At 40.9% G+C, this 27,387-nt stretch overlaps 3 gene segments (V, D, J or C); all 3 read right to left on the bottom strand.

Annotated features, from left to right (window-relative positions):
- Positions 1–11,174: 11,174 nt before the first annotated feature.
- Positions 11,175–11,890, bottom strand: LOC132656459 (T cell receptor delta variable 1-like). The segment is given in 2 exon segments: positions 11,175–11,610; positions 11,808–11,890. Coding segments are annotated over 2 exon segments (366 nt in total).
- Positions 11,891–18,146: 6,256 nt separating this feature from the next.
- LOC110544290 (T cell receptor alpha variable 23/delta variable 6-like) lies at positions 18,147–18,735 on the bottom strand. The segment is given in 2 exon segments: positions 18,147–18,535; positions 18,684–18,735. Coding segments are annotated over 2 exon segments (441 nt in total).
- A 5,475-nt stretch (positions 18,736–24,210) lies between these two features.
- LOC132656461 (T-cell receptor alpha chain V region CTL-F3-like) lies at positions 24,211–24,714 on the bottom strand. The segment is given in 2 exon segments: positions 24,211–24,548; positions 24,663–24,714. Coding segments are annotated over 2 exon segments (390 nt in total).
- Between the last annotated feature and the right edge of the window lie 2,673 nt (positions 24,715–27,387).

Below are 27,387 nucleotides of genomic sequence, written 5' to 3' on the forward strand. Positions count from 1 at the left end.
ATATTTTCTAACCTTCTTGAAGATGTGTAGCACATGTATTCCTATTGTTAACAGACAATGAATGAATTGTTTGAAATCTTAATACTACAAAGTAGAATTATGAAAAAGTAGGGTTATTGAGAACACCACCTACAACATAGGAGACATTATTGAAACTAGTGCAGTGTTTGAGAAGATGATCACTGTAAATTATACATGTCTTTCTGACTTACATCTTAGAATGGATAACTTAAAAAAAAATGAAGGCACGGGTGGGATCATTAGTCCATTTAAGTGCAGAAAAACCTGCATCTAATATAGTTCACAGTGTTGTAAAGAAACATGACAAGGACTGATTTGCTTCATCAATGAAAAAAATATGATCAAAGCTAGAAATGTAGTCTACTGTACTGAGATGATGTCCAATGAGCACGTGATAAGTCCAGCACAGCCAGCACATCATGGCATGGGTATAATGGCTGCAAGTTAATAGTTTGTAGGAAATGTTTTTTTTTTCAATTAATTAACTTATTTATTCACTTTACATCCCAATGGCAGCCCCTTCCTCCTCTTCTCCTGGTCCCACCTCTTCCTACTTTTCCCCTCCACTTCTCTGCAGAAAAGAGAAGACCCAAGCAACCAACCCTGCCCTGCACATCCAGTCTCAACAGGACTAAGTGCATCCTCTTTCACTGAGCCCAGACAAGGTCGCTCAGCTAAGAGAAAGTGATCCAAAATCAGGCAACAGAGTCTATGTCAGAGAGGGCCCCCACTCCCATTATTAGTGAACCCTCATGAAGACCAAGCTTCCCATGAGCTACATGTGTGTACGGAGTCTAGTTTCAGTCCTGGCTTGGTCTTTGGTTCATGGTTCCGTCTCTGTGAGGGCCCATTGGCCTACATTAGTTGACTCTGTTCGTCTTCTTGTGGAGTCCTTGTACCCTCCTAGTGTCTCTATCTTTCACCCAAATCTTCCACAAAACTCCCTTAGCTCAGCCTAGTGTTTGCTTTGGGTCTCAGCATCTATTTTATTCTGCTTCTGTGTGAAGCCTTTCAGAGGTTAGTTATGTTAGATTCCTCTCTGCATAGCAAACTATTATTAATGGTGTCCCAGGGTAGAGAAAGTTTTTTTAGAATAGATGTATATGTGCAGTTCTATCTTTTTTAAAATGACAAAAAACTGACAGAAACTGAAAGGCTGCTGTTCTAACAAGAACTCCAGCCAATCGGATCATTTAAATATCTCCACAGTGAATCTAAAAATTGTATTCTTGTTTGAATTAAAAGTGTGTATTAACAAGAGCACGTATTTTTGTTTTCTACATGATTAGAGGCATCTCATCCAAAATACCCATAATGGTAAAAATTCAGTTTCATTTTGTGTTCTCTACCTATGTTCCTAATAATTATGAAGAGAAGTTTCCTGGAACAGTGAGGGTATACCTTCTCCTACCTCAGAAATTTCACTGTTTCATCACCTGTTATCCTCTGAAAAAAGTAGAACCCAGGAATGATATGCTAAAATTGAAGTTAATTGTTGTATTATTCTTGAACATGACACAATGATAGAACACTTGTTGAGTACTTTCAAGACTCTAAACTCAATCCCCAGAACCAAAAGCAAAGGCCGTGACCAATCACTGTGTTTGTCCTTGAACCACAAGGACCATGCAAAGCACTCAACAAGTGGAGACAGGTTTGAGGACAGGCTGCAGGTGCCTGGGGAGCAGTGTGTATCTGCTGTGCAGAAGTAGATGGCTGAGTCTCCAGGCTGAGTGGCTGTGACATGCAGGGACAGGTGTTTCTCTTTCTTATCCAACAAAAGGCTGAGTCTTTGGTTCTGCTTTCTTTCCATATTTAAATGGATGCCAATGATGAACTGAGGACCCTTCCCAGGCTCTTGCTTATACCAAGGGAAGTAGACTGAGGCACTGTCAGTGTAAGTGCAGTTGATGACAGCGCTGTCTCCCTCCTGGACATTCAGGGAAGAAGGGTGCTGTTTCACCTGCTCACCTCGGCTCTCCCCTATGCAGAAAGATGGAGAGAAAGGTCTTCAAGTCATTTCTCTTCCTTAATTACTGCTATAGTAAGCAGAAAAAACTGAATGAAGCCATTTCCTGGACATCTAAGGATCATCCACTAACATACTCTATCTCCCATCCCCACAAACACCCCATCCTCAACTCACAGTCCATCTGCAGCCAGAGGAAAATGAATAAAGCATGAACAGCTGTCTTCATGGTGCTTCCTATTCAGATCAAGTGTAGATGCTCAGTGTAGTCTCCAGGCAGCTGAGCCACTTGCAAGTCTAGATTGGCCCTTGTGACAATCACAACTGCTGAGTTAATCACAACTGCCCAGCCAATGAGAAGCAAGCCTGTTCATTGAGAATTCTCTGAGATCGCCTTTCACTGCATCAGCTGAGGTGCACTGCCACCCTGTGGTCAGATTTCTAACTACTGGACTCTAGTTTCTTTCCTAGTATTCTGTTACATTAGATAGATAGATAGATAGATAGATAGATAGATAGATAGATAGATAGATAGATAGATAGACAGACAAACTTCAAAAGAGACTCCAGCCCACTTGTGCCATCCCTACTCTTCCAAATAGCTGTGCTCATGTAGACTGTGAACCAGCCTAACCAGGTGGGGGGTTGTTTTATGTTCTTATTCACCCTGTGAGTAGCACATTCTCAGACCTAGCTGGGCTCCTGGCCTGTGAACCAGTGTAACCAGAAGAGTGTTTCAGGTCTCCACTCGCCCACTCCATCTCCACACTCACAGGCCTAGCTGTGTTTCCTCCAATGTAAAGCAACACCTCCAATTAGAAAGCCCAGATCTCTATCCACTCACATCTCCCCACAACCAGAAAGCATATTTTAGATCCTGTTACTTGCAAAGTGACCTAGACTGGTAAATTTCCCAGAACCTCCCTGTGCCATCCCCACACTCACAGGCATAGCTTAGCTTGGAAAACTTTTGCACAAAGCGCAGAGTCCCAGACCTAAGTCACATTCACATGCTTTCTTAATTAACACGGAAATAGAGTCACTTTCATCCCTGCAATCGATAACGAGTATCTGTATCTGAAGAACTGACCTACCAACTCTTAGCACCTGATCTGAATGCAAGCAAGCTTGAGGAACATCAAAAAGAGGAACAAAATGCTACTCAGCAGAGGCAGGCTACAGTATCAGACACAATGAAAGAAGTCATCGTGCCGAGATCATATAACAAACACAAAATAGGAAAGGCCAAGACAACCCCACTCCCACACAACCCCACTATAGAAATGTTTTCCAATAAGAATTGCCAAAGGGAATACCAGGACACAAATGCAGGTGATCCTATACTAATATGGCACAAAAAATTAGGGTTTAAACTAAAATTAATAAGAAGGGATAAGGAGGAACCCTTAAAGACTTTCTAGTATTAAAAAAAAAAATGAAGGCCCTACATACCCAAAGTTGTGGGGCACAATGAAAGCAGTGCCAAGAGGAAAGTTCATAGCACTAAGCGCCTTCAGAAACTGGAGAGATATAATACCAGCAACACACCTGAAAGTTCAAAAGAGAAATAAGCAGACACACAAAAACGGAGTAGATGACAGGAAAAGAGGAAAAAATTTATTTTAGCTTATACTTTCAGAGCACAGTCCACTGAGCATAGACACTGAGGGAGGTCAGTGCAGAAACTTGAAATCAGCCTTGCTTCCAGGTCTATACAGCAGTACATCTGAACAAGCAATACACTTTACAGCCAAAGAGGTGCAGCAGGAGAACAGGAGAATGGCGCTTACCATCTGGCTTGCAGGTCAGTTTACGCTCATCTCCTTCTTATACAGTTTAGGACCACCTGCCTGGTGATGGCCTAGCCCTTAGTGAGCTGGACCTCACTGCAGCAGTTAACAGCGAAGACAATCCCCAAAGACAAATCTATGAGCATCCCCCTCCTTCACAGGCCAGAAATCTACAATTGTTCATAATACAAGGAATAAATGTCTCTATGGCGCAAAATCCAACTGAAATACCTGCACCTAAGACTCAAGGAAGTCACAGAGGAGGTGGCAGAGAAATTGGGAGAGCCAGAGGTCTAGAATCCCGGCTGCTAGGTACATTCCCCCAGAAATGACAAGGAAATGCAATCAGGCATCTCAAAAATATGTTTGCCTGAGCAAAATAAATATCATGATAACATCATTTGGCATGGTAACATGAGTAAGAGAGAGTCCCCATGCTTCAACTTCTACAGGAACACATTCAGCTTGTAACAACAGCTGATAAAGGAAGGATCAGGTTCCTCCAGGGACAAGCTCCCACACATATTTTTCAATCCCACCTTCTCAGTCCTGAACACATGTCCATATGTCCATGGACAAAATTAAATGGAATCAGTAAGTTGCATGGCTGCAAATACGTGTGTGTGTGTGTGTGTGTGTGTGTGTGTGTGTGTTGAGAAAGAAAGTAGAGTGGGAATCCTTAGAGAAAGAGAAGACTGGTAGAAGTGGAATTAGAATAAAGTATGGTGATTGGTTTGATAAGAACAAAGGATGATACGTTTGGATGAAATGTCATAAAGAAACACATTATTGTGCACATTGCAAGCCTTCTGGTGTTGGTCTCCTTGGTTTGCCTGTGGTGTATATGCAAGATTAGAGTCTCACAACAGCGTAATGCAGCCATGACCATTCAGGCCTTTACAGCCATTGAAGCAGGACAGTCTCCCCAAGCATGGGAGCTAAAATGTTACGCTCAGGATGCGAGGCTAAGCACTGCACTCAGGGTCAGCGGCTTTGGACCCAGAGAAGAGCATGTCTGATTGCATGCGGGTTGATGCCCCAGGTCCCGCCTCTGAGAAAAAGGTATCGGACGGGTCTGATGCTCTTTGGGTGGATGACACCTAAATGAACATCGGTACAAAGTCCCAATTTATTTCTAATATCAGAGATCAGACCTCTACTCTTGCCTGATGTGTCTAAAACAAAAAGGGGGAACTGCAGAGAGCTGCGTAATGCCATGCCTTAAAGATGGAGCTGGTTTCTGCCTTCCACCTTCCTGATGGTGAGTGCTCTCTGTCACAAACAACTCCATATTTGGCTAAGGCTGAGGATCTGGCTTGCTTCCCTGTATGTGGACCTATCTGCATTGCCCATGAGGCATGCTGGGGTTGGCTACCCAGAGGCTATTTAAGCTGTGGGCTGGCTTTCCCCAGGGTCAGATGATTGCTCAAGGTTCCTGAATAAACTGCATTGAAAAAAAATAAAATAAAAAACAAAAAAATATTTTTTAGTAACTTCAATCTCTTCTGCTGTGAGGATTCTACTGAACAGATCATTTAAAGGGTGCAGGTAAGCACAGGACGGCAGGCTCTAAATAGCAGCACAGAAACCTGATGTGAGAGGGTTGTTGTGCACTGGGTAAGGTATTCATTTACACACACACACACACACACACACACACATGTAATTTCCCTTTCTGCAAATAATGTTGTACACTTTAGGTATGGTTTATGAAGCACTGGTAGCCATCATTTTCTCTGTACCTCCTAGTGAACTTTATAGTAGATATTTCCAGTAATCGACGGCAGGAATGAGATAAATGAAGCACAAAAGTTATGCAGCAGTCTGCCAAATTCCCCACAGCTAATAAGTGGTAGATCTGGAACTTCAAGCCAAGTCCTAGTCTTCAGGAGGGAAGATTCAAGAACTGTGGCATATCTGCTAAGTGCTAAACAAGAAAACACATGGAATTCACCCAGCACCTTCCCTCACACAGTGGGTCTGCTTCTCCTGTACTCCATAAAGACCAGCTGCACACTCTGAGGTTGCAGTGTCTCCCACACAACAAAGCTCATGGAGTCTTCTGAGGTCTACTGACAGTGCGTCCTAATGATGGCTCTCATGGTTTCTCACAGGCATCCGTGGTCTGTCACGTCTTACTGCCAATGGGAACACTGTGTGTTATGATGGGAGGGTGGAAGGCAGAGGGAGGACAGCCAGAGCTCACTGTGCCATGTTCCCTACAGCAGCTTCTTCCCAGCAGTGACTCATTTCCACATCTCGGGATGTTTCCGCAGTTTGAAAGGGCAGAATAGGGTGCCTATGCCCATTGATGCCCCTCACGCTATGACTCTCTTCAGACAGAAAAGGGATCTTGGAACTACAGCCACCATTGTTACTACCATCTCATTGACGGCTGTTGGAGCTACCACCAGGGCATTAGCCATGAGTCATACTGGGCAGACTGCTCAGACCCTGAATAATCATTTAGCCAATGTAGCTCATGCCTTAGTTGTACATAAAGGAATTAATGCTCAACTAAAAGGAAGCTTGATGGTGTTCAATCAGAGGATTGACCTCTTGCAGGAGCAAATTGATACCCTATGGCAAATCGCTCAACCTGGCTGTCAATGAAAGTATGCTGGACTTTGTGTCACTAGCATACAACATGAGAATTTTTCCTGTGCTGCAAATCTGTCTAAACAATTGTCGAGCTATATTTTAGGTAATTGGACTGGAGAATTCGATACTACGATGGAGCAGCTGAGAGTGGCCATTGTCACAGTAAATTCTACAGGAGTGGACGCAGGACTAGCCACAGGATTATCAACATGGATTGCTGCAGCCATGAATCATCTGAAGGAATGGGCGGGCATGGGAGTGTTAGCAGGCCTTCTGGTGTTGGTCTCCTTGGTTTGCCTGTGGTATATATGCAAGATTAGAGTCTCACAACAGTGTGATGCAGCCATGATCATTCAGGCCTTTACAGCCATTGAAGCAGGACATTCTCCCCAAGCATGGTTGGATACCATAAAAAGCTAAAATGATACGCTCAGGATGCGAGGCTAAGCACTGCACTCAGGGTCAGCCGCTTTGGACCCAGAGAAGAGCATGTCTGATTGCATGCGGGTGGATGCCCCAGGTCCCGCCTCTGAGAAAAAGGTATCGGACGGTCTGATGCTCTTTGGGTGGATGACACCTAAATGAACATCTGTACAAAGTCCCAATTTATTTCTCATATCAGAGATCAGACCTCTACTCTTGCCTGATGCGTCTAAAACAAAAAGGGGGAACTGTAGAGAGCTGCGGAATGCTATGCCTTAAAGATGGAGCTGGTTTCCGCCTTCCACCTTCCCGATGGTGAGTGCTCTCTATCATGAACAATTCCACATTTGGCTAAGGCTGAGGATCTGGCTTGCTTCCATGTATGTGGACCTATCTGCATTGCCCCCGTGGCACGCCTGGGTTGGCTACCCAGAGGCTATTTAAGCTGTGGGCTGGCTTTCCCCGGGGTCCGAGGATTGTTCAATGTTCCTGAATAAACTGCATTGAAAAAAAAAAAAAAAAAAAAAAAGAAAGGGCAGAATATAGACCCAAATTTCACTTGCAGGAAAAAAAAAAAAATGTTCTATCTTGGCAACAATGCTGAGCCACTTATCTTAGGCAGTCTTCTGTTCTCCAGCCCAGAACACCCCTGTATCGTATTTGACACTCCTGCACAAACCACTGTCACATCTGACATCTGTAGATCAAACACCACAGTGATCTTCCTGAATGCTCCCTGCCATGATTATCACAAAGTTCTGATTTCAGATCATCAAGGATGGCTGCTGCCACCTCTAGGCCTTCCAGACATTCAACTCATGAGCACTAGAGGGCAGCAAAGAGCTCAGCTCGATAGCAAAGTACTTCAATAAGAGACTGAAGTAGAGATTAGCAAGAGATTCAGTCAAAAACTTTGGTTTTCATTATATTTTCTTTTCCTTTTTATATTTTTCAGTCTCAAAAATGCAAATATTTCAAGTTTCCTCTCATATGAGGTCCCAGATTTTAATGCTTATGCATACATAGCTACGTGGAGGATTGTCATTCTCCATGGAAATATAAAAAGACAATCAGTGAGGGGAAAGAAAAAAGATCTTAAGGAAGGGCAGGAAATGAAAATAAAAAGGGAAAGAAGCAGAAATCACAAAGAGTAATAAAATACAGGTGACACAAAACCAGAAGGGGCTCAAAGGGGGAGTCAGGGAGCCAGGAAGAAGGACACAGGGAAGGGGTGCAGCAGTAATGTTGATGGTCTTCTAGGGTTTGCAGAGTACATTCCCTGCACAAACACAGGACTGGATGTCAGGGACAGACAGATGCACCTCAGAGGAGGAGAAAGTAAAGCTTTATCCCTTGGGAATGGGAGATGCCCGAAGGCTGAGAGTTCAGTAAACTGGTTCTGAGCTGAGTCTTCTGTAGCCCTCTTGGTCCTCTTTCCTGTGTCCATCTGTTTAGAACCCCACATCCTTACCTTCCAGCCACTTCTCTACATGTGTCTTCTAGGACCTAGAAGCCTCCACCTCGGGGTCAGCTTATGCTTTCCCATCCACCACGTCCCTCCTCTAACTCTTCCAGAAGTTCATTTGGATTCTGTTTTTTAAACCAATAAAAGCATTTAAGATATAATAATTTTGTAATGAACTACTTTCCTTTTCCTCACCTGGAAATATGTGTGTTAGAGCTTGATCTTCAAGGAAGGAAAATGGAAAGATTAAGACCACGTCTTCCCCAGTGGTTGCCTTTGAGTAAAGACTCCCAGGAAGTGCAGGGCATCACCTGGCTGGGACGTGATGGGACAGCACTGTGGGCTGACAGGGCAAAGGACAGAAACACAGGCTCTGAAGGGGGAATGTGCCCTGTGTGCTTCTGGGAAAATCTTTCCCTCTGGATCCTTATACATCACAGCACGGGACTGCAGAGAGCTTTGCTGAGAAACTCAGCACTGTTAACAGCTGAGTTAATCAATTTTTTTTAATCAGTTGCTCCTTGGGCAATGTGTAGGCTTGTCATCCTTTTCTCATTCCCTTAGGTCAGATGCAACCAGTAATCTCATCATTACTGAGTCATTGGCCACCCTGCTCCAAGCTACCGCTCCTCATTAAAAACAAAGAAACAAAACACAAAGGAGAAGAAAAAATCCTACACATTATGTACCGCTCTTATGCAACATTCTGGCTGATGTTAAAGAGAGATGCTATTGAGTTAGGAAAAGCTGTGTCTCAATCCTGAACACCAAAAATGAGAAAAGTAAGAGCCTTCATACAAGGTTATCATGTCTGAGTTGGATTGTGAAATATGTAGTCTTTCATATATGTTAACAGTAACTAAAAGTAAGTCAACCATCTTTTTCTCAGTAAAACCTTTCTTTTCTTCTATATGGGGTTCATTTGGGCTTTTTCTTCATTGCAAAAATATTTTCTAGTGTGCCAGTGAACTTCCCAGTGTAGAAAATTTTTTGATGTTTTGTTTTAGGCAGAATGTAGCTGTTATATTGAGTGAATTCAAACTGGCAATCCTCTGTCTCACATGCATAGACAGCAGGCAGTTGCCATTGAATCCAACTGAGGAACTTTTAACAAGGACAATTGCAAAGGAGTTCATAGGATGTTAGTGATATGTATTTACCTTTCCTTAAAATTTGTTTCCCATGCTGACTTTTCTGGCTTTTAATGAAGTACCAGGCTTTTTTTTTTCCTCAGAGTAGAGACTTTAAATTTTACATTTGTTAACAGATTTTGGTTTTTTTTTTTTTTTTTTTTTTTTTTTTTTTTTTTGCATTTAGTGAGTTCTCTAAGTTCTTCCCAAGCCTTGCCTTGACTGCCTGGAATTCTCCTTCCAAAATCAGAGAGGTGAACTTGCAGAAGTCCTTAGTAACTTTGAAGATTCTTTTGCTGGGTTTTTTTATGTAGGAGGGTTTGTTAAAATCACAGTTAGGCAATGCAGTCTCAGATCCTAGTGATTAGGGGCCCATGTGATATTTCATGTCATTTAGTGTTTAGTTTGTTGAACTGGGAGCGCCATTTTGCCATGCACTAACATTTTCAGGGTCTACTCTCTATTTTTATGTAATTGTTCTCTTCATCTTCCTGTCTGGCTTTGGTCAGAAATCTCCTCTTTTAGATATGAGACTTGCTGTGTCATGTTTACAGCTTTCATTTATTTGGCATGTTGATCTTTAACCTTTGACTACCAGTTTTAGATGTTCTTCTTTATGAAAGATGCTTCCTGGAAACACAAATAGTTGGCATTGTTTGTTAACCCAGACAGTTATTCTGTGACTTCTATTTGGTGAGTTAAAGAGATTTCTTTGAAATGGGGGCTGGAACTTAGACACACTACTTAGAATCACTTGCTATATTTGCAGAAGAATCAGATTCAGTTCCTGGCATTCCATAGTAACTCATTCCCTTCAATAACTCCAATGTCAGGGAATCTAATGCCCCTTCTAGCTTCCATGAAAACCAGACACAGTACACACTTGTACATGCTGGCAAAACAGTTTACACTCATGTTATAAAAAATCTTTAAATACACATTCAGAAACACATTTCTCAGAATTACTTTCCCTGTGTCATTCTGTTTTGGGGTGAACATGGAAAAAGCACCATTAGAAGACTTAAAGCATAGGTGATTTTTATATTATATATTGTATAATTTAGTTTATAGCTCTACAGATTCAGGCTCCAAGCATATTTGATGTCAATGAGGTGCCAGCTCCATTTACCATTAACCCTCTACTCCTCACTTCTATAGCTTCTATTTGTCTTGGTTCAAGTCTGTGTGCTTCTATCGTGTTGACAAATGCGATGGCTTCTGAATTTCCCCAAAACTAGAGAGATTGAGGTGTGGTGGGTCATCCTTCTAGACATCAATTATCTCCTGGGTCTCCCTGTATTTTCACAAGCCTCTGTTCACCCATGTGCTGCCCTCATGCAACTGTCCTTCCCAATTGCTGCTCTAGCTGACCTCAGTACCTCATGCTCAGTACCAGATACAAAGACAAAGATCTGTGGGGATAACCCAGGAACCTCCAGTATTTCATTGATGAAGTCCTTATGATCTGTCTCTGACCACTTTACTCATGATGTCTCTGCTTCTCTGAATGTAACTTCACAAGAAAATTATGTTCTTTGCTCTCCCAAACAACTCTTTTGATGTGTGGGCTGTTGCCAATATGGAGAGAAACTAACACTTTAAATTGTTGTGGTGCCATATTCTCAACTGTAGAATATACTACACATTTTCTCTATCATCTATTTTTAAATAAATACTTTCAAGACAAAGTATTAAAAGAAAACTACACATCATAACTGTCTCTGAATTGCCTGGGATGAGGTTTTACTTAGAAACACACTACTGATGCAGACCACAGAGGAAGCATCCACAGTGAGACTTCCTGTTCAGCATGTGCAGGTGTGCTTCTCAGCTGAGCTCCTGCGATGGGCAACTCTTAAGGAGCCCCAGTTTTTGTTCAACTTCTGCTGTCACTTCAAACACTGTGGGTCAATTCTCGGAGCGCACAGAAATATGTCCCTGAATCTTCTAGCTGTGAGGCTGAAATGACAAGGCTGATGGAGTTGGCTGATTTCTGCCATGTGACAGAATAGCGGCCATTCCTCTCATTCTCAGTAGAAGAAGAAACTTGGCTAATAAGGAAAATCATCTCTCCAGTAACAAGCTGCTTATACCAAAAGAGTTGGTAATAGTAATAACTTGCCTCATATGAACAGTCCAGGGTGACTTCTTCTCCATACTGACTGCTTGCAGTTGACTGGACCTGAGTGACTTTCTGGGCCACATTGCATCCTGCAGAACAACCAGAGGAAAGAATAAAAAGCTTATCCTATGGTAATGTACACAAAGCAGTGTTGGAAGAGGGCCTCGTAAGACCCAAAGGCAAACTTAACTGAAGACATTTCTGCTTACTTTTCTCCAATCCCTCTTCCCCCTCATGTCCATGTAAAAGGCCATAATATCCTCAGCTATATGTGAAATGTCCATACCAGAGAAGGCCAAGGCCACCAATACACAGAGCAGGTTGCAGGGAGGCATGTGTCCCAGGTCCCTCTGTATGAGTGTGTCAGCTCTGCTTCAGCTCAGTGTTCAGTGTCTGAGGGCCAGGCACTGAGCATGTTTACCTCCTGTGTTTCTGACATTGCCTCAAGCAGGAAATGTGGTTTGGTGTGATCATATGCACATACAGAGAGAAAAGGGTAGCTCACCACAGGCCTCTACTTGCTTCCTTGTCTGAAAATGGAGTTTGAGAAAATCCATTCCGGCTGAGGGGGAAGTTGCTTTGCATCCCTGAGTGTTATTCAGGGAGATGATTTTGGGAACGAAAGTAAAATTTATCATCATCTATGTTTGATATGTAATTCACTTGCAGACCATTATTTCCCTCCATCTATTGTCTGATTGTCTATTTAAGCTTAATAAAAAAATAAAATTGTCTCAGATCCATCAAATTCCCTGTGAAACAATGGTATCTGAGTCTTCCTCCTTTGCTCAGTGCAAGGGTCTACCTAAATTCTGCAATTACAAAGCTAGTTTTACAACATGTTGTAAAGAGCATCCCATCACATTCCAGAAGATCCCCATTTGCTTATGCCCTGGCAAATCGTAACAGGAATAAAATAATAGTCTTCAGAGGTTAAGAAGATGTTCATTATGTAAGTTGACTGCTGTACATCATGAATCCCTATGTGTGGATTTCCAGGACCCCCAAAAGAATCCAGATTCAGCGGTTGCCCCTGCAGTCTGAGGTCAGGGAAGCATAGACAGGAGAATCTTGGGGTCTCACTAGTCAGTCATTGATGAGCTTCAGTTTAAGTAAGAGTTCCTACAAAAATAAATAAATAAACAAATGTGGCAAATATAGAGAGATAACCAGTAATGACCACTGGTTCACATGCACACACAGACACATTCATACACAGTTGGGTGAGGAGTTACAATAATTTTAAAATCCACTGCTAAAAAACTGACTTGCTTTTAAAAGTTTACCATCAGGTTGTACTCACAGGATGTGTTCTGTTCTCTCCACACAGAGAACTCTTGCTTGTTACATGTCCTAGAAGTTTCTGTAACATTTTACTGTCATATTCTATCTCACTTGTTAAAGTCTGTGTATTTTAATTTAGAAACCAGTCTCATGATAAGCATGGCAGGATTCTCTGTGATTTAAGCATATTACATATCCAAGATACATATAACCTGCAAGCATTGGAGTCATGTTACTACATGGGTTTGTGGTTGAATATTTGTGTACAGCTATATCACTATTTAGAATATAGCTCTTAATCCTTGATCTGCTCTCATTATCCCAATGGAGGAAATTACCCTAAAGGCACTCAGAAGAGAAAATGCAAAAAGGTCTCTGAAAGAGCTCCAGTTTTATGAGGAAAAAAAAAAGCAGATCAACATGTACTTCAGGGACTAGTTGCTGGGATCAGAGTCACATTCTTCTGCCCATTTCACTGCTTAGTGCTGAGAGCCCATGCCCTGGATTTCTCTCTGTGGCTATAAGGAGACCATGGGAGCCACAGCAGCATGGGCAGCACAGGGTGGCAGGGCTGTGCCCCTGCTCTAGATCTCCAGATCTTGCAGAGCTCTGCAAGCTGTATAGACACAGCCTCTGAGACATGGCTTTGGAATACACTGGGTTTAAGTGCTGAAGTGGACAGTTGGTCAAATTCTAAATACTGCTTTGACTTTCCTGTGATTTAATTGATAAACAATGCTTCCCAGTGAAGATAAACCTTAAGGTTGGTGGACAGATAGTTCAACGATTAAAAGATCCAGTTGCTAATGATAAATACTGAAGTTAATGTCTCAGGACACATTTAATAAGTTATGTTTTCTGAAAAACCTGAAACTTTACCTTTGAGTGCATGGACACCAACTTTTGGCTTTTTCGTACATACAGATATGTCTACCCATGTATGTATACAAGGTTCTGTATACTCACACAGACCTGTGTGCTTCCACCCAGCTCACACACACAAAAATAAATAAATAAATAACATTAATCATGACACATTAAAAAAAGAATGAAACTTAGTATTTAAAGAACTACAATTAGAGATCTGTTGTTGAGGAAAATGAGGATAATGGTGGGCTTCATTTGGAAGATGGCAGAGAAGTCAATACAGAAGAAGAAAGAGAGAAGATAAATACCACTGAGGATGTTTGAAATACCCTTAATGATATTTATTGCTTCATGTTTACCTTTATATGTCATATATATTTTTAATGAAGTTATTCCACTTGGTCTGGCAATATCCCCCTCAAAATAAGGATCATCAAACAGGAAACCAAGTACCAGGCATGGGAAACCTTTTTTCACTATGTTGATCAAGGGATCCAAGAGGCTCTTGGAAGAATGCTGACTATTGCTGTTGTGCTAGGTTGCCTCTCAGAGATCAAGAGCAAGTCTCAATTGAGGATGCCATATACTTTGGACTGAGACGTGGAAGACTACCTCTCATGCCTCTCAAGAAAGCTCTTCTTGTCCGCAGGTGAAGACCATCACAGAAAATCACAACTGATTTAAAAAAAAAAAAGAGAACAACTGATTATGGGAGCCCCCCCCCAGACAAGTGCATCTACAACAAGATTCCTACAATGAAGGCTCAAAAAACATTGAAGAAAACAAGGCACAAGAAAGTATAAGAACAAGAAGACCAGGAAGTGTGCTGCAAGAAGTTCTCTTAGAAATGATGGGGGAGCAATAGCCTTGACACCACAAAAGTATGTCTGCACAACAAGTACTGAACAATGATGATACCACTAGCCATGAAAAGTTATAGCTGAATGTTTCTACATTTTGGGTTTCTTTTTTTCTTCTTTACTCTTCACCATCCCGTGTTCTTCATTTCTTATAGAGAAAAACCAATAAAGGTGAAAGTGGGCAATGTTATCATTAGGCTACTTCTTGCTTATCTGTGGTGTCAGGTTTCCTTGGGTAAATTTGATCTACTCCATCAGGATACCTAACTTCTAATTGATTCTTTGTATACAACTACTTGACAAACAGCATCCAACCAACAACCACCCAAGAACAGCAACTCTGCTACTTGGGTCTCTAGCATTTAAAGATCCTCTGAAAAGTTCCCAGAATTCCAAAGTTGAGACAATCACAGAAACTATCTGCAGCTAGCAGAAACACACTCTTGTTAGATCATGAGGGAAATCATAGTCACCTGCTATGATTCAGTCGCATATCTACACACCTGACTAAAACAATAACATATACCTATAATGTTTTTGTGTGTTTTAAGGAAATTTTTTTTTTACTACAGAAATGACATGGGGCCTTCTGTAGCTATACAAGGAACTACAGACACCTCAGTAATGCTTTGATCCATAAATGGTCATCCCCAGGGATACAATAGCAAATGGTCAGAACTGAAGTCATGTACACGGAACCAACTCAAAACAGACTCAGTAGGTTGTATTTACATAATTGTGTGTATGTTTGTGTGTGTGTGCATCTGTGTAAAACAACAATAATCATAGAAAAAGAGGCCATGGATTGGCAGTTATTATTGGAGAGCTTGGGAGAGGCTGGAGATAAAGGACACAGAAGGGGTTTCAGGGATATAATGTTATATGTAAAAAATGATGTAATTCTATTTTAACCAAAATAAAGCAATAAATTAAAAATATCAAAGTCAATAAATCAATCTATGATAAGTCCTGAGTGGCCTTCTCAAGACAAGCCAGTATTTAGTCTTTAGTTTTTCATTGTCATAGGAACTTTTTAACATTTGTTTTGACAGTACATAGTAGGTATTTCAGGCACAATATGACATTTAACTTTAACTTTTGCCTTCTTAAACTATTTTAATTCATGTTTAGTTTGTACAAATATTACTTACTTTGGTCAATATGTCTGGACCAAGGTCAGGGTGAAGGAAATACCAAATGTGTTGCTAAGGCAGACTTGACTGAGAAGTGTCTAAGAAGAAACAAAATGGAGTCAGGACAGGATGGCATTACCTTGGTTGTGTCGTGGTTGGTAAAGTTGGTGTCTCTATATTGAAGAAAAGAGATTTTCCCTTTCTAAAGAGGTAGCAATTGCTACCTGTTAAATTAATACTTTTTTAATACAATATTTTTAATCAGAATTTTCCTCTTCTCTAACTCCTGCTAGATGAGTTTTGTTTGGTTTTGGAATTTTTAATTTAATTGAACTTTTGGTTTTGTTTTGTGGGTGTATAGTTTTTGTTGTATGGGGTATTTTGTTTTTGTTTTTTGAAAGTGAGATGAAGAGAAAGAACATGAAATTGGTGGACAGGATGAAGGAATGGGAAGACAACAAGAATTCTTAATGTATTGCTTGTAGTCACTCAACTTCCAACTGTTCTGACTCTGGTTTGATTGACAATGAAATATGATCACATCAGTCCTGGCCTCTTTTCAAAGACAAACCATGAATCCTCACACCAGACCACTGGGACTTCAACATGCACAAAGCATCAGCTCAGAAAAATGAAATCAAAACAGACTTGTGAGTCTGAAGTCTCTGTTTGGGTTCTGGAGAGCCATTGACCCAAACAAAGGATTATTGTGATGACACAACTCTATGGCACTCTTCTCAGAAGTCTGGGAAGGAGAAGAATGAGAGTGAGGAGCGTCTGTGACCAGATTTTTGGCAATGTCATTCACTGGCACTGAAGCATGCCCATGTTTGATGCTATTCCATAGTTGTTATAGTTTTCATGAAAACAAACCCCCTTTCTAAATGATCTTTCACTCACACATCTGTGTATATGTGAGCAATGCCCAATATAAACGTTTTTGTCTTCAGACCCTGAAGGAATGAAGACTCTCCTTGACTGTATGCTGAAAATGCATTTGATGAAGAAATTTATATCAAACCTCAATCTCTAAAAGTAGAATTTGCTTGATAACTGTATGAAGACACCCACGTGGTGATGACTGGGTTATTCTAAGTCAACTTGCCCTCACCTTCCCTCAGTACTCTTGAAGTTATTTCCAGCCTTTTATTCCCTAGGATGCTCAGGGTGTGTCTTGAGGTACACAGAGTTTCCAAGTTTTCTGTTGCACATCCTTAAATATGCCTTCACTCTTCTGCTGACTTCCAAGCTAGGTTGTTGTATTCAATGAAGCCTATTTCAATCAGATAGATATTCTGGTGTTTTTGTTTGTTTGTTTGTTTGTTTGTTTGTTTAGATTCAAGTTTAAAACTTGACAGGGATAGAAGACCTTGAAAACCAGGAGGAGTTCACCTATTGGTATTGTGAGATCTATCTCCTACTGCTAAGAGCCAACTGACTTTATTTTCCTATGTGACTGTTCTGTTTTCATACTGAAAAACTATTCACTGTAGATGAGAAAAAGAACTTGTAGGCTTTAGATGTTTATGTATAATGTCTTCCATGATGTTTTTGTTGGTTTTGGTTTTCTGAGACAGAGTTTTACTCTGTTGTTCAGGCTAGCTTACCAAATCTAGCCTCAAAAATTCCTCCTGGTAAGGATCCCATAGAAGTTAGGGCTTCCAAAGCCATTAACAATGTGTCATAAAAACGAATTTAAATTTTTCTCGATTGGAAAGCTTTTTGGATTTTATTTAGCATTAAGTGAGCAATCCTTGCCAACTATTAGGCAGTGAAAGAATCTTTAATTCTGTGTTTTGCTGATGTCTACAAATACTGCAGCAGCTTCTATTGACTAAGCCTTTATGTTCATTTTTATATTTTGTTCATTTATGAAATACACATGTAAAATAATTTCTTCAATTAACGTTGTGTAATTTTATTATATGATTAATTCGCATTCTTTTCTCCCCACTGATGTCATTCATCTATTTTAAACACACCTGCATCCTTGTGAGGGCCTCCTGGGTTACATACCTGAATTTCTTGAAGGCAGATGAAGACATAAGAGGCAAAAGAAGAGGAAGTAGAAGAGTTCATTGGTCATAGAAATTCCCAATGCCCTAGTTATCAAGGAGATTAATGTAGAAGAAAAGACTATGTGATTTCTATCCCAGAGGCCAAAGTCAAGGTCTCCTGACACTGGGCTGTAACAACTATACATGAACAGCGTTCAGACAAGAGTGTAGGGAACAGGGCCTTCATAATTCATAGTTGCTACAAACCAAACACACAGGAAACTATTTCTACAACAAAGGAGGAAAAAAAAATCTTCTAGACTACTTAAGAAAATGGATCTAAAACTCCAGCTGTTCTTGAAGAGCAAACAGAGAATGTAGAAAAGCATGCTGAGACTTCATCTTGGTCTGTCTATGGGCTGAGGGAGTCTAACCCTTACACTCACAGTGCCCCCTGTCACCTGGTCCTGCACACCCTCCAGGCTTAGCCCCATTGCAGGCTTTGCTGGAGCCTTAGCTGCAGGTTTGGGTCTGGGCTGCAGGTGTCTGTGAAGCACTGTGCCCTTGCTGCACAGAAGTAGGTGGCCGAGTCTCCAGGCTGAGAGACTGTGATGTGCAAGGAGAACTGTTTGTCGCTTTTACTGAAGAAGACTGTGAATTGTCCTTCTTCCTTTTTATTGGACACTGAACTTATGGCTATCAGGAGAGCAGGGCCTTCAGCAGGGAACTGCCGGTACCATGAGAAGTAGTCAAATGCGCTGTTCTCGTAAGTGCAGTTCAGAACTGTGGTCCCTCCTTCCCAGACTGTCAGAGATTGGGGACTTTGTCTCACCTGCTGCTGGTCATGTCTTTCCTTCTGCTGGCCACTCACCCCTGTGTAGGGAAACACAGCAAATGGTGTTAGGTTCCTAAGATCTGCTGATGGTTTCAAGAAGGATGACTTTGTCTGGTGCCGCAGTTCCCTCCTGCCTCTGAATCAATCACATATCCTGGGATATGTGGTTTCTCTTCCATGACTTACCAGCTAGGTGAAGGCCTAGTACTAAAAACAATGCTTTCAGGACCTTGCCCATTTCTCCTAGACCGAAGATTGGGGAGAACTCAGGTGGCCTTTTATCCCCCACAGAACACTGACTCCAACTTCACAGGCACCTCAGTTCTTTCAGCTGGCTCCACCCTTCACTAACACTACCTAAAGCTATTTCTGACAGAGGAAGCACTTCTCCATTATTCTCAAATTTGGTATTGCTGAAAATAGAGCCATGAGAATCAGAAATCCCCTCATTACCATTCTACCATCATACACTGTTGCTAGAAATGTGTCTTGATATAGACATCTAGAATAATGTGGTTTTTCTGAAAGAAAGAAAGAAAGAAAGAAAGAAAGAAAGAAAGAAAGAAAGAAAACGGAGGGAGGGAGGGAAGGAGGAAGGCAATGAGGAAGAAAAGACAGAAAGCAGAAAGGAAGAAAGAAAGCAAGGAAGGAAGAAAGACCGGTAATCTAACTAATACCACTTATGGACATTTATCCAGGAGAAAGAGGTCATTTCATGAGAGACACTTGCATATGCCTGTGTGTTACAGCACCATTCATGACTTGCAAGATGTAGACACAGCCTAGGGACCACCTGTCAACCAATGAATGGACAGAATATTGTCCCTGAAACTACAGAGTAATGGTCAGCCACTAGGAAAAAATAAGCTCCTGCCATCTGTAGGAAAGTGGATAGTATTTAAGGACAAGGTGTTAAGCAAAATAAGCAGAACTGTAGACATACACAATATGTATGTGTTCTCATCTGTATAAACAAATGAACAATCAAAAACAAAAGCAAAAGAGGAGTAAAGAAAAAGAAAATAAATATGATCTGAAAGCAGAAGTTAGACAAATGAGTAAGAGAAGGGGAAGAGGGACAAAGGGAAAGGAGAGGACAACAGAGAGTGAAGACAAGATGAATATGAGGAAATTGTCACATAAGCATACATTAAAAATTCACAACAAACCCACTAATTTGTACAATTAATGTGTGTTGATAATTTTGGTAATATCATATGCCCTATGGGAGAACTGACTATAGTAGTTTTCTGAATGGTTATAGTATGAATCCAACTCCTAATGTCTTTGCATCATGTACATATAGATTGACGGAGCTCTCCGTGCTCGTTAGAAACTCACTACACTGGTCAGTGATTAGCCCTGCGCCCACTGTCAGCCAATGTGCAGAGAAGAGACTGTGGAATGGTCAGCCCTCATGGCACATGTCTACCACATGCTCTCCTCTCGAGATTCAAGGATCATTGCAGAAGAAAAGTCAGTGTTGGAACCAGAGATGGTGGATGACTACAGGAAACAATGTCTTCTGGACACATCAGGGCAGCTGAACTTATGAAGGAGCAGTTTTGTGACAGTCTGCACAAGGCCTGTGCAAGCTTAAGAAAGACAAAAATCCTAACATGGACAGCAAGATTAGCATTGATACATCAAGTGTGCTTATTCGCCGAGCTGTCTTTTCAGGTCCAGATCATTTGGGGTTTATTGCAAATATTAACAAAATGTGTTGAAAACATGCAATGAATTATACTATCCTATTACCAGGTAAGGTTATGAGTAAATGAACCAAGAAGCATATAGGTTCCATTCACTTAAGAAAAAATTAAATTTTATTCTAATTATTTTCATGTGTCCTATTACATAAGTCCATTTACAGACTGCTCTATGGAGAAGCCATTAACTCTATAGAATGGACTGTCCTCTAGAGTCCCATCTGAGAAATAAAACATTCACAATTGTAATGGACTTCCCACTGTCCTTGCTGCCTTTGCATGAGGAATCCCAAGGCTTTCTGACCATGCACAGAGGAAGGTGTATGCTTTCTAACTGTAAAACTCATGCCTTTTTTTAAAGAATATAAAGTTATGAGCTGAAATGGCTGAAAATAATTTAGCGATAAAATTACAAAATCTTTACACATTTCAAAACAAGTGTGAGGAACTTAGCATTCAGAACACTGCACAGTTGCATGAGTTCTACACAATGCCAACAAAACATGTGGGAAAATGTTATAATTGATGTTACTGGGAAGTATAGATACAAACAATTATTGTAAAATTGCATTCTGGAAAAACATGCATGTCATGGACAATCCTCATTTGATGAACTCCAAGTCAAATTCAGGGTGTGGTGAACTAAGGAGAAACTGGATTGCCTGTGCAATCTGTTGGTCTTTTTCATAAAATAAAACACAATTTAGGAGTTACACCTGCCATAGTCTAGATTCTGAACACAGGAGGAGACTATGCTGTGTGTAGACACCAGGGGGCAGGAGTTAGGATCATCACCTAGCAAATCTACTACCACAGTTCTCATTCTAGCAAGGTACTTAAGGGTTAACTACTACCCAGAAGTGTAAGTTTTTCCCTTTCGTGTGTGTGTGTGTGTGTGTGTGTGTGTGTGTGTGTGTATGTGTGAAAATTAAAATAAAGTCACCTGGAATCTTAACAGGTACCATGCACTAAGGTAGGTTTTAGGCCAAATGCAGAACACAAAGGACAGAACCCCTTTCACACAGATCAAAGTGCACAGCAATGAACATGGAAGAGTAAGTATCTCTGTAGAAAGATGTAGAATCTGCTGGTTAAATCCTCAAGAGTGGAACATCTAGATCTTGTGTTAACTCTATGTTTACCAATGTCTTCTTTGAAAGACATTGTGGGTTTTCTCTTATTATTATTTCAGCTCTTTATTTATTACAGAGAGATAAGTGTAAGTCGTAGAGCTTTTTACTTTAAACCAGCATTTTGTTTACAGCATTTTGTTCATACTTATTTTTATTGGTTGTACCCATTTGTATTCACATCAGCAATGAAGAAGTATTCTCCCTCCAGTTCTTACTACTCCTTCCCAATCCTCTTCTGTGCTAATCCCTGAGCCTTGTTTATAGGAATTGCATTCTGGATGTATTAACTACACTAGATAACTTGAGGCCAGGTACTCTTTGAATTTTGCCCATTTGCCCATTACTGTACTATCCTCTACTTGTTTCAAAAGGAAGCTTCTTTGATGAGAGGTGAGAAATACACTTCTTTTTGAGTAATTATACATATTTAAAATGCAGTTGGAAGCTATGTTGATTTAGAAAAATGGCCATAACTGTTTCTCCTCTAGTGTCTATGACATCTCCAGCCATGGGAGTGAACTAGCCTTACAGTATTGTGCCTGAATTCCTTCCTGTTGAACAGGCCTTATGTCCAATGAAGTATATATTAGTTCCCCCAAGATGAAAGTGCTACCATTGCATTTCTGTGGGTTTTCTTGCCATTTTGGTCATTGTTTTGATTCATAGTCTTTCCATAGCTTGGTAGGATTATCTATTGCTTTTCTCCCTTGGAATCTTGATGATAACTTTGGATACTGTGAGAACCTGTCATTAGGCAGGAGTTGTCAGGTCAGTTTTAGTTAAATCCTCACAAGTCCTTGTCGAAGGTATGTGGTATTCTTATAACTATGATCTTATCTTCAAATTCTGTGGGGGTAACAAAGGGTAATGGCAATTATTTGGAGCAGTCTCTTGAAGCACCTAACTAAGAACTTGGAAGAAGGGTTCCCACTCCTGGAACTCATGTGAAGTGCAAGTTTCTGGTTTCCCTGAAGACTCAGTTTTATCATGTGATGTTTTCTTGCAAACTGCACACTTGATGTTTTGCTGGAGGTGGTCTTGGGAAAAAGCATGTGGTGTTTTGCTGTCATCTCTCTCATGCAAGGCAAATGATGTTGGCCAGCTGAGAACATCCATGGGTGGACTCTGAGTAGAGGAGATAAATGAAAGACCACAGAGAGGCATCCCTTTTTGGATCGACATCACTGAGCTGATCTTCATTCTTTGCAAAAAGAACTGTCCCAGAGAACTTGTTGGGGCCAACCACCTAAGTCTTCTGGCTTTCACTGACTTCATGGTGCTGCATGGTTTTGGCCTTTGGAGTGGACTGAGTTTGGTAATCCCTTAAAGACCCATGGATCCTAACCAGTAGGAAGTAGATAAAAGAGGTCTACAACCCTTTTTCCTATTAATCTCCTAACTAAATTTGGGGGTTGGATGGGAGGTAAAGGTGTTTAAGTAAAATCTAAGCCTACATTCAGGCTTTTATTAGATTTCACAAGCTCTCATAAAAGGGATTCTATTATATGCTATGCCATTATAAGTAGTTTTGGGGGTTTAGAAAAGCAATTTGACGTCTCATCATTCTCCTTAACCAATAATAGAATGTGTAATTTTTTTCTGATCTTTGTATATACAAACATGAGTCTTCTTTGAAAGACATTGTGGGTTTTCTCTTATTATTATTTCAGCTCTTTATTTATTACGGAGAGATAAGTGTAAGTCGTAGAGCTTTTTACTTTAAACCAGCATTTTGTTTACAGAATTGAGATGAATCAAAAACCTTGGCCTCCTTTCTCATGTTTCAGAAAAATTATGAGAGAACCCAACTCTAATCCCAGGTGAGTGTGTCCACCACATCATTGGGATTAAAGCACAGCACAATGGCAAACAAGAATAGACTTTAAGGGGAAGGGATTTTTGGACAGAGACTTTCATGACCTGGCTGTTACATATAACGTGTGTAAGAAAAGGTGGAAGAACCTTTGAAAGAAATGGAAATGCCATTCTGGGCATGATCTTCAGACCTATAACAGCTGTATAGCTTCACTAAGTGAAGGCTGTCAGGGAGCATGGTGGTTTGAATGAGAATGAACTCCATAGGCTACTATATGGGAATGTTTGGCTCTCGGTTTGTGTTGTATTTAGGAAGGATCAGGATGTGTGGCCTTGTGAGAGGAGGTGTGTCACTGGTGCTGGACTTTGGAACCTCAAAGCCAAAGCTAGGCCCAACTTCACTCTCTCTTTTCCTCTTGCTTGTACTCAGATGTAAGCTCTTAGCTACTACTCCAGGGTCATGCCAGCCTGCCTGCCTGCTGCTGCACTCCCTACCATAATAATAACCCTCTGAAACTGTGGTCAAGCCTCCAATGAAATGCTTTCTTTCATGAGTTGTCTTGATCATCCATGGTATCTCTTCAAAGCAATAGACAAGTAACTAAGAGTAGAGGTTGGGGAACATTCTGTAACATGGACCAAGGTGAGTTATAATCTAAATAATTTATAGAATGAGACTGAAGCCCAATTTTAATGACTAGAGTCTAGCTTTCTTATTTAAATCGTAAATTTGTGGGGTAATAACAGAAGATTGCTGGAGAATTTAAGTCCCTAGGTTTTGTAAGACATCTTGGTAAAGATAAAGCCTATGTCAGGGTTTTACTGGAGAAGTTTGCTATTAAGATTTCCAGTTAGGGAGAAAACATTATTTCAAGGGATGACAGCCTAGGTTGTCTCTACCACTGACTTCCATCCTGTCAGTGAGAATTTCCACAGATTCCTAGGTTTCTAGATATTTGACCTGAGACTTGTTGCTGTTTTTCAGGAAGCTGGTGAGAGCACGTGGAGAAAGCACACAGCCTCCCTCACAGGGCTGCTCCCCTAGGCCTCCTGCACCTATGGTTTGTGTGCAGCTTCCCCTGCACTCTCCCTGACTGTGTCACTCACAGCACAGTAGTACAGGGCAGAGTCTGACAGCTGCACTGAGGATGCCTGCAGGTGGAAGGAGTTGCTGCTCTTGTGGAGAGTGGCGTGGAACCCTAGGTGCTCTGTCCTCTTGTTGTCTGTGATGTTCTTCAGGAGTAGCTGAGGGGCTTCTTTGAGATATTGCACATACCAGAAGAGGAAAGTATTTGTGTAAGTAGTCTGATAGGTGCAGTTCAGCATCACAGGCATCCCCTCTGTGACAGTGACCAAGCCTTCTGTTTGGGTCACTGAGTCTCCATTGCTACTTCCTAAAAAACAAACAAACAAGGAGGAATTACTATTCTATGTGAGGAGGAAGGTTAAAGACTGCCATAGTTGTAAGACAAAGACATCATTAACGCTTAGGGTAAAATGTAACTTACTGAGCATTAAGAGGAGCACAAGAACTGAGCAGGTGACAGGAAGCATGTTCATAGAAGAAAGACACTTGGTCCTTGAGTGCATCAACCTCACAGGGCAAGTCTTCAACAGGACCTCATCCAACCCCTCACTCATGGACAAGGTCCTTTGTCTGCACAGTGAGTCTGTCATGTTAAGCCACTTGAAGGAGATGTAACCCACATCTAAGGAAGCAGCGCCCTCTGCTGATTTCCCTTCAACCTGCACCACAGGTGGCTGCACAAGTCATTGTGAAGAAACTTGAAACCTCACCCTAAGCAGACAGGTCTCTAGTTGACACCTGTGTTACTGAACCACATGTATCCTATGGTATTTAATGTGGTGAGTGTACATAAAAGTGTACACACACCCATACCTCTGATAAAATTCATCCATTTTTCTCTTTTTATTAGTTCTTAGAGAATGTTGTGCAGTGAACGATTATTATACTCATCTGTTCCCTCCATTTCTGACAAATACATCCAACTTCCCTACCAACAACATTTTGTGGCCTCTCTTTTTAAAATAAGGCGCATAAATTTTTGCGTTTCAGGCTGTTCTTCCCATATACTCTTAGCTTTGTTCCTTCAGTAGAGGATGGCCTATGAACCAGGGAAAATTCTATGGGTTAATGTTTTGTCAGCTTCACACAAACTACAGTCAGCTTGTATGAGGGAACCCAAAAAAAGTATTTTCTTCCTTCAGCTTAGCCTCTGGGCATCTTTGTAGATGATCAGTCTCATGATTGGTGATTGATCTGGAAGTTCCCAGATCACTCTGGACATTTCTGCTCCTGAGCAGGTATCTGGTCCTGTCTTGTATGAGAGAGCAAGTTGAGCAGGCCAGAAAGCCTCACTCCCTCCTGCCTGGAGTTCCTGCCCAAGATTGTAAGCTAAAATAAACCCTTTCATCCCAGACTTCCTTCTGGTTCATAGTTTGTTACAGCAAAAGGAAAAGTAGCTAGAACAGTCATATATCAAAGAAAAGTTAGGTTTTCTAAACTTTAGAAACCTGAAATGTTAGAATTTAAAATATTATAGACAAAAAATTAGAGGGCAAAAAAATACAGTATCTTAACATATTTTAAAGGAACCTGCCAGAAATATCACTGTTCAGAAAACTATATAATGTTTTATTGTTAAAGCTCTAAATATCATCAAAGTACATCATGAGTAGAAATTTCGATGATGTTGCTAGGAATAAACACAGCATTCTTTCTTTCTTTTCTCTCTTCATGGGAAACACTATAAATGTGATGCCATAAGAAGACGCAATTAAAAATTATTGAGCCAGAAAATAATTACAAAAGTAAATTGAGTAAATAAAACTATTATAACAGGCCTGAAACTTACAAATTCCAGTTGGTTGTGCTAATTCAAAGTCAAATTCAGCATGTGTCAAAGTGATTAAGGACTTTTTTACTCCTTGACTTTCTTATGAAATGTAACCTAATCCTAGGAGTGACACCTGTCATATTGTAGGTGATTGCAACAAGAGATTATGCTGGTCTTGCACACCAGGAATCACAAGCATCACCTTCCAATGCTCCTACCACAATTCTAGTTGTAGCAAGGTATTGTAAGAATTAAATTTTGCAAATAAACCTATCAATGAATCAAAGATAATTACTGTAAGCCTTAACAGGTACCATTCAGTGAGGCAATTTTGTGCCACCAGAAGGAACACAAAAGACAGAATCTCTTTAGACAGATCAGAGTGCAGTGTGGTAGCAGTGAGCTGTGAGATTAGAAAAGAATATTGGATGCAGTCACAATGTAAAATGACTGCAGCTAACGGCTGTAAAATCTTGGTGGCAACACCTACGTGTACAATGAAAAAAATGTTGAATGAACAATCTACTCAAACTGAATTATTCACTTCAGCGAAACCCAAAATATGTGTATGGTCACTTTTATCAACACCTGGAAAAGTAAAGTTGGCATTAGCCAATTCTAAGTTTATAGACTTGGGGTCTAGTTAATTTTTACTTCCCCTTACGACTGGATCTACTCCTTTACTGTCTCTCATCAGAAAAGAATAGACTTCTCAGAGATACCAACAGAACATTAAAATAAAAATAAAACCTATCACCTCAAAGGTGGACAAGACAAACCAACAGAAGGCCAAAAGGCCAAAAGAAGGCACAAGATTCACAGACTTCCTTGCTCGCACACTCAGGAATCCCACAAAAACACTTAACTGGAAGTCATGGTAGATGATATGATATGATATGTTATGATATGATATGTATGTGTATACACATATATAATGGTATCTACACACACGTACTACTGCATCTGTCTGTCAGCTTCTCTCCACTTCCCCTTTCATTTATCTTTTCTGTCTCTCATTATATGCAGAGGACCTGGTGCAGACCCACACAGGCCCTGAACATGCACACTTCAGGTAAGTTATAAAGATAGACAGACATTCACATGAACTGAACTGAGGTCTATTGCCAGAGCCTGTCTTGTATGTGTGTGGCCACAGCCCTGCCTCTTCCTGCCTGTGAAGTCTTTCCTCAGAACCTCTATCTCTGGTTGAGGTTTTTGTGGGGCCCTTGTAAACGTCCCTGCTACTGTGCCCTCTCTCATAGCACAGAAATACACTGCTGAGTCCTCAATCTGTGTGGCTGAGATGATGAGTCCGATGGAGCTTTCTGACTTCTGGAAGTTCAGAGAATAGTGACCTTCTGTTGCGTTTTCCTTT

This window comes from Meriones unguiculatus, chromosome 9, assembly GCF_030254825.1.
Source record: "Meriones unguiculatus strain TT.TT164.6M chromosome 9, Bangor_MerUng_6.1, whole genome shotgun sequence".
In the NCBI taxonomy this organism is placed as follows: domain Eukaryota; kingdom Metazoa; phylum Chordata; class Mammalia; order Rodentia; family Muridae; genus Meriones; species Meriones unguiculatus.